The sequence below is a fragment of the Melanotaenia boesemani genome, chromosome 19 (assembly GCF_017639745.1).
Source record: "Melanotaenia boesemani isolate fMelBoe1 chromosome 19, fMelBoe1.pri, whole genome shotgun sequence".
NCBI lineage: Eukaryota > Metazoa > Chordata > Actinopteri > Atheriniformes > Melanotaeniidae > Melanotaenia > Melanotaenia boesemani.
In genome coordinates, this window is record NC_055700.1 from 28,141,221 (window position 1) to 28,148,809 (window position 7,589).

Genomic DNA, 7,589 nt, shown 5'->3' on the forward strand with positions numbered 1-7,589 from the left:
TTGTGGAGAGCGCCATCTTCTTTGCTGTAGTGTCCTGGGGTGCGGGCATCAAGGCAAAGGACGCCAACAGACTGAGGAAACTGATCAGAAAGGCAGAGTCTGCTGTCAGCTCTAAACTTGTCACCCTGGAGGAGGTGGTGGAGGAGAGAATGCTGGCAAAACTGCTGGCAATCAGGGACAACCCCTCCCACCCCCTCCATAGCACACTGGACAAGTTAAAGAGCAGTTTTAGCAGCAGACTGATCCAACCCCGCTGCTCTAAGGAACGGTACAGGAGATCGTTCCTTCCTGCTGCAATAAGACTCCATAACTCATCCACCTCTGCCAAAGCCATGATCACACAACTGGACTAAGCCAACCACTGAACTTACTGCAACCTATAACTGTCGCTTGATATTATATATCATATAATTATACAATATTTGTATCCTTTGCACATCCAACATTCTGTATCATCTTTGCACATCCTTTATTTACATAGTCATATTGACATATTAATATCTGATAGCTAGTTTCATTATTACTGCCACTGCACTTTATCTGCCAATCCACTCTGTATTCATATTTTATTTATTTCTAATTTTATTCCACTCTGGATTTCTATCTTTATTTTATTTCTACTTCTATTCCACTTTACTTATATTGTATATTTTACTTCTATTTTTTATTCATAGTTTATGCCACGTATGACACTGGACTACTGTAACAAAGCAATTTCCCTTCGGGGATAAATAAAGTTGTCTGTCTGTCTGTCTGTCTGTCTGTAATGCCTTAATAACTGCACCTCCATGAAACCAGACACGCTCATATTACCCAAGTTCAGGCACTTTACAGATGTTGGACAAGTTTCTGGGTCATTCCAGCTCACTGCTATTTGCAGAAATAATGACAACATGAATCAGTAATCAGTGTGTTTCTGTTATGTCTCTGTAGAATTGTGTCTGCCACGAGAAGCCTGTCTCAGCTGTCTTCAGAGCCACAAACTGCTCCAACATCTCCAGGTTCTCCTCCATCAGAGATACCAGCCACCCTGTCCAGCTTGGCAGTCTCTGTCCCGTCCGTGACTTTAAGCCTCTCTGGCGAGGAGGACCACCCCCTGCTGCTGTCAAACACACATCGAATGTCCTCAAGACAAGATGAAAAGAAGAGGAGTTTTTCCCACTACAATTACGGCCATGTGGCAAATAGCTTACCGCCTAGCCCAGCGCTTCCGCTGAAGAATAATAACTTCTGAATTATAGGTCACCATGACTCCACAGCTGCCAGCCATAGTTTCTCATCATTAACCAACCTGACAATACCTGGACTCCAGTGGTGACAGTACGATGCTGAGTAAGCCAAGGAGCCAGAACTAACCCAGCATCACCAAATTATGACCTGAAACGTAATATGACAAAACAAAATCCAACTGCTGTGCTAAAAGAAAGAAAAGAAATAGCTTCAAATCTTTAGAGCTGAGGGGAAAAAAGAAAATCATCACTATTAAAATGTTTCTTTCTACAAATTATTTGCAGTGTAAAGACTTTTAAAAATAATTGAAAAAGGAAACTTATTTTAGTGATGTAGTGAATAAAGAGTTTTATAAAAACAAATGTACAAATGTGGTTATGTGTTGAAGCTAAAGTGCCATACGCTAGTATGTAGCAACAGTTCTCAGTATGTTTCAGAGCAGAAAATATCATCGGTGCCTTTCTGTTTAGTAATGCTTATTAATGGGGAAATATCTTTGCACATTGGACTAGTTATCTTATCCTAATCTTTTCTAGGTGCATGCTGTGATAGAACGATGAACGTGCTCTTTTATTGTCATTTAAAAGGCCACTTAGGATGAGCTGTCCCACTGAGACTTAAAAAAAACCATCAGTCTGCTTCAGCAAGGACTTTTATTTAGTAATAGAAAGTAAATCAGCTCATTACCTGCATTGGATGAGGTAGAGAAGATAGAGATGATATTGTTTTTACTGGTCACTGCACCTCAGCTTAGATGAACTGCTATCCCAGTATCCCGCCACTGAGTGAAAATCATAGCTGTGAGATAAATGTGCAATCACTAAAATCTGCTTCTTAGGTGTTTCCAATATGCTCAGCATAACATACAGATTCTCCTGTTTGATTCTGACATTTGGCAGAAATGTGCTGGAAAGGTTTGTGTGTGAATATGTGCAACCTTTCTTCGTGGCTTTTTAACCGGTTACCCAGCCAGCTGCCATGTAAGCGGTCCGGAAGATCAAGCAGTGCACCCGTGTGTAACCTCAGCATCCTGATACGAGACACACATTTCCCAGAAAATCTCTGGTGGGTGCAGAGAAACAGAGTCCTGAGGTACAAGAAAAACTTCTTTGTAGTATCTATAACAGGAAAGTTTCATTTATTAACCCCCCCCCCCCAAAAAAAAGACAGATATTAGAGTGAAGAGCAGGATTTCTGTATGATGGTCTTTAAATGAAGCATATCTACAGTGTGTGGTCAATGGAAAAAAAAAAATGTAGATATTTCTGTCTTAAGAGTATTATGGGGTTTAAAGAAACTGCTTAATGTGCACATTATGGTAAACTGCTTTGATTCATAACTACTACATAAAAAACTACATTTGTTCCAATTTTTCAAGACTGTATTCACTTCTGTTTAACTGCCCAAGTTTTTGTTCAAATACACAGTCGCTGTATATATGATTACACAGAAGAATCAGTAACATTTGGTCTTCTAATATAAAGTCTATTTATAAAAATCTGCTGAGGACTCACATGTAGACAATGTGATAAAAAGATTTTTGAGAAGAAAATCAGAGTAGAATCAGAGTAGAATCAGTTATTAACCATGGTTTCTTAGAATGTACGAAGGTATATAAAATCACAATCAGTCTTAAATATAAATGGAGGAGCGACAGATGAGTTGCCTCATCAGTGGTTTAATTATGGCTACACATCTGTACTTTATATATCCTGTAAACTGAATCAATAATTTCTTTTACACAATTCATTTACAGTTTTCAAACATGGTTTCTAATGCTGTAAGGCCTTTTCTTCACGTTATTACTCAAAGGAAAATAGTAATTGCAAACTGCATCACTTGTAGGACATGCAGTGAAATGCTTATTGATCAAGAAGTGTTTGAGAACAATGTAAACACACCTTAGACCAGGGATCACCAAATCCAGACCTCTTGGGCCAGTGGCCTCAAGATTTTCATTGTGTCCCTGCTCCAAGACACCTGATGGGCTCCAATAGCCACGAAATTTGAGTCAGGGGTGTTGGAGCAGGGCTCCTGCAGGACACTGGCGCATAAGGTCTGGATTTGGAAATCCCTGCCTTAGGCCCTTCTCTGGGTTGTTTGTAATAGAAATCTGAAAAAGTTTTGTCTTTTTTGGTCTAGAAATTGAAGCATAGCAGGGTGATGGAACACCTTGAGGGCTTGCTTATTTGTGTTTATTTGTTTTCTACATTTATTGGCCCCCTGTTTGACAGGGTATGTCCCATTTGTCGAAGAGTTTGAAATAAAACACCAATTAATTTCAATTCCATTTGTCCATTAGTGTCATTATATTTCTGATTTGAAAACTTCATATTACTTAAAAAGGAGGTCCTAGTTTCATATGTGAATCTAAGGATAGATCCTGGTCCAGAATGACGCCAAGGTTCCTCACTGTAGTACTAGAAGCCGAGGCAAAACCATCCAGAGTAAATCCATAGCTAGACAGTCTTCCTGAGGGTCTCAGGTCCAAAGAAGAAGGAGAAAATTCAGTCATCCAGGTCTTCATGTCTTTAAGACATCTTTGAAATCTAACAAACTGATTTCATTAGGCTTCATGGATAAGTATATCTGAGTAAATTTTACCATGCTCTCCAATGATATTACTTAGGGAAGGATATACAAAGTACTGGTCCAAGTACAGAAGCCTGAGGAACTCCATGACTTACTCTGGTGTGATGATGACTCATCACTTACATGAACAAACCGGAATCTATCAGATAATTATGACTTAAACCAGCCTGACGTGTTCAAGCCTTTGAAGCAATGCTGAGATCCAACAGGACCAGAACAGACAGGTGTAATGAGTTGTCACAGGGGACCCGGAAATTCAGCCACACACAGTGATGGAGTAATAAATAAATAATGAATATATTGAAACAGGGAAATCCAGGGCAGAATCTGGAAACAGTCCAGCAGAGAGTGGCAACAAAGTCCTAGTATGCTGTGGGTACAGGATCCTGAAAAAGGGCTCCAGACATGAACAGGGAAGATCCAACAATCCAGAAGAGTTGTAATCAGACAGGCAGGGTCATTCACAAGAAGGCAGAAATCGGATTACTTATCAGAGACAGGCAGGGCTCAGTGGTCAATCCAAACATGGGTCGAAATCCAGAAAAGGCAGAAGGCAGGAAAAAATCCAACAGGGAATCAGACACAGGGAAATCCAGGAGACATAGCAAGGTCGTAACAGGAGTCTAAAAACAAGAGACAAATGCTGGATATCAACAGGGTAAGCTATGTCGACCATCTGGCAGGGAAGCAGAGACTGGAGTGTGTTTAAGTGAGGCGGGGAGCAGGTGGGGAGCAGGTGGGGAGCAGGTGGGGAGCGTGAGTCATCAGGGCAGGTGGAACAGATGAGCTTGATGGTGGGATTGAGTGGAGGTTCCTGCAGACAGTGATCACTGCAGAGCAGCAATCATGACAACAGGAGGCTGTTAAATGAGGCCATGAAGAAATTATTGATAACTTCCACCAAGTCCATCTCTGTGCTGAGATGGCATCTGAATTCTGACTGAAGCTTCTCAGATTATTTCTGTGTAAAGTTGAACTGAAGCAACTTAATATAAAAAAATGCTAAACAAAGAAGAGGTTGGATATTGGTTGTTTCTTGGATATTTATGAAGTTTTAACTATAGAAAACCTTTATTTAACTTAAATAGATATATTTATTTAAAAAAACAGCACCCAGAGCCTTAAGGCCCTGCCACTGAGGAGCTTTTTAACCATCTCAGCCCCAGAGATGGGAGAGCCAGCACCAGGGTCCCCAGACTCTGCGTCCTCATCGGAAGAGATTTAGGTGGGATTGAGGAGGTCTTCGAAGTATTCCCTCCACCGCTTCATCCTGAGTTGAGGTCAGCAGCCACCCATCCCCACTGTACAGTGTTGATGGAGCACTCCCCCCCTTACTTTAAACAGCTTAAATATATCTAATCATATGTTGTACAAGGGACATTTTTTCTTCATTTATGATGTATTTTTTTGTTCTGTATTTTTAGGATGAACATTCTGCTACTTTGGTGGAATTTAATATGACAGATTTGTAGATGAACATTGATGTGTTTGTTATGTAGAAATAAATCCAAATGAACGTAGTCTGTTCTGAGTTTATTCAACAGTAGATCTGATAGAAGCAGAGCACTCTCATCCTGCGTCTCTGCCACATTGTCACACACACACTTTACTTTATAGATTGATTATTCCACTATTTCCACTGGTGATCTTCCTTTGACACAAGTCATAAAAGCAACTTATAAGACACTGTGTTTTCTTTCGCTGTACAGAATATGGAAAAGATTCACACACAGCCTTCATCTTGTGATAGCATAGCATCGTCACCACAGCAACAACATGGAAACATAAAAACAAGAATGACAGGAGCTGGACTCTGTGGTTTCTGCAAAGCTGTGCAAAAGGAACCACCACTGACATGAGCAAAAATTACACCAGAATTCCTTCTCCAGCTGCTGGAAACATGAGATGAAGCAGACTGTCCAGCTGGCCTCGCAAACATTCAATAGGCAAAGGCAAATTTATTTGTATAGCACATTTCATGTACAAGACAATTCAAAGTGCTTTACATAAATCATCACAGCAGGGTACAGACAAGTGCATTAAAAAAACAATAAAAAATAAATAAATAAAGATTAAAAGAAATGCAATTAATGAAATAAAAGCAGAAGGAATATGCTAAAATAAAATAGATAAAATGCAAGAAATAAAGTTGAAGACAATATTAAAACATGATTCCAGCTTAAAAGAACCAGATGTAGATTTTGACTTCTAAATAAAAACTATTGAAATGCTGCAGAGAACAGGTGGGTCTTTAACCTGGATTTAAATAAACTGAGTGTTTCAGCTGATCTGAGGCTTTCTGGGAGTTTGTTCCAGACATGTGCAGCATAGAATAGATAAAAAAAGTCACTTTTCACAAATAACTCTCAGATGATATACTAATACAATTTGTTAAATAACTTAAAATATAAAAAAGTAAAGAAAAATAAGTTATTGATCTAGTTTTAATCACAATTATTAGATTACTTTTCCATAAATCCATATTTCACCTTATTGAAGTGTTATCACAGACCCTAATCACATTCAGAGAAGAGACGGGATGAAGAAGATGCCGGATTAGCGGTCGTTAGGGGAGATCTAAGAGAAGAGACGAGATGAAGAAGATGCCGGATTAGCCGTCGTTAGGGGAGATCTAAGAGAAGAGACGGGATGAAGAAGATGCCGGATTAGCCGTCGTTAGGGGAGATCTAAGAGAAGAGACGGGATGAAGAAGATGCCGGATTAGCCGTCGTTAGGGGAGATCTAAGAGAAGAGACGAGATGAAGAAGATGCCGGATTAGCCGTCGTTAGGGGAGATCTAAGAGAAGAGACGGGATGAAGAAGATGCCGGATTAGCCGTCGTTAGGGGAGATCTAAGAGAAGAGACGGGATGAAGAAGATGCCGGATTAGCCGTCGTTAGGGGAAATCTAAGAGAAGAGACGAGATGAAGAAGATGCCGGATTAGCCGTCGTTAGGGGAGATCTAAGAGAAGAGACGAGATGAAGAAGATGCCGGATTAGCCGTCGTTAGGGGAGATCTAAGAGAAGAGACGAGATGAAGAAGATGCCGGATTAGCCGTCGTTAGGGGAGATCTAAGAGAAGAGACGAGATGAAGAAGATGCCGGATTAGCCGTCGTTAGGGGAGATCTAAGAGAAGAGACGAGATGAAGAAGATGCCGGATTAGCCGTCGTTAGGGGAGATCTAAGAGAAGAGACGAGATGAAGAAGATGCCGGATTAGCCGTCGTTAGGGGAGATCTAAGAGAAGAGACGAGATGAAGAAGATGCCGGATTAGCCGTCGTTAGGGGAGATCTAAGAGAAGAGACGGGATGAAGAAGATGCCGGATTAGCCGTCGTTAGGGGAGATCTAAGAGAAGAGACGAGATGAAGAAGATGCCGGATTAGCCGTCGTTAGGGGAGATCTAAGAGAAGAGACGAGATGAAGAAGATGCCGGATTAGCCGTCGTTAGGGGAGATCTAAGAGAAGAGACGAGATGAAGAAGATGCCGGATTAGCCGTCGTTAGGGGAAATCTAAGAGAAGAGACGAGATGAAGAAGATGCCGGATTAGCCGTCGTTTGGGAAGATCTAAGAGAAGAGACGAGATGAAGAAGATGCCGGATTAGCCGTCGTTAGGGGAGATCTAAGAGAAGAGACGAGATGAAGAAGATGCCGGATTAGCCGTCGTTTGGGAAGATCTAAGAGAAGAGACGAGATGAAGAAGATGCCGGATTAGCCGTCGTTAGGGGAGATCTAAGAGAAGAGACGAGATGAAGAAGATGCCGGAT

At 41.0% G+C, this 7,589-nt stretch overlaps 1 protein-coding gene across 2 annotated transcripts in view; it reads left to right on the top strand.

Moving 5' to 3' along the window:
* nrg1 (neuregulin 1) overlaps positions 1-3,515 on the top strand; it is a 39,543-nt gene extending 36,028 nt beyond the window's left edge. Inside the window, exon 9 of one of the 2 annotated variants that reach the window (XM_041969533.1) lies at positions 934-1,070. Coding sequence is in view for 1 of the 2 variants with exons in the window: in XM_041969531.1 (XP_041825465.1) it covers positions 934-1,234 (301 nt within the window). In the remaining variant the exon portion in view is untranslated. Of the gene's footprint in view, positions 1-933 lie in introns of both variants that reach the window. The other variant, XM_041969531.1, reaches the window with a different exon arrangement.
* The last annotated feature ends 4,074 nt before the right edge of the window (positions 3,516-7,589 follow it).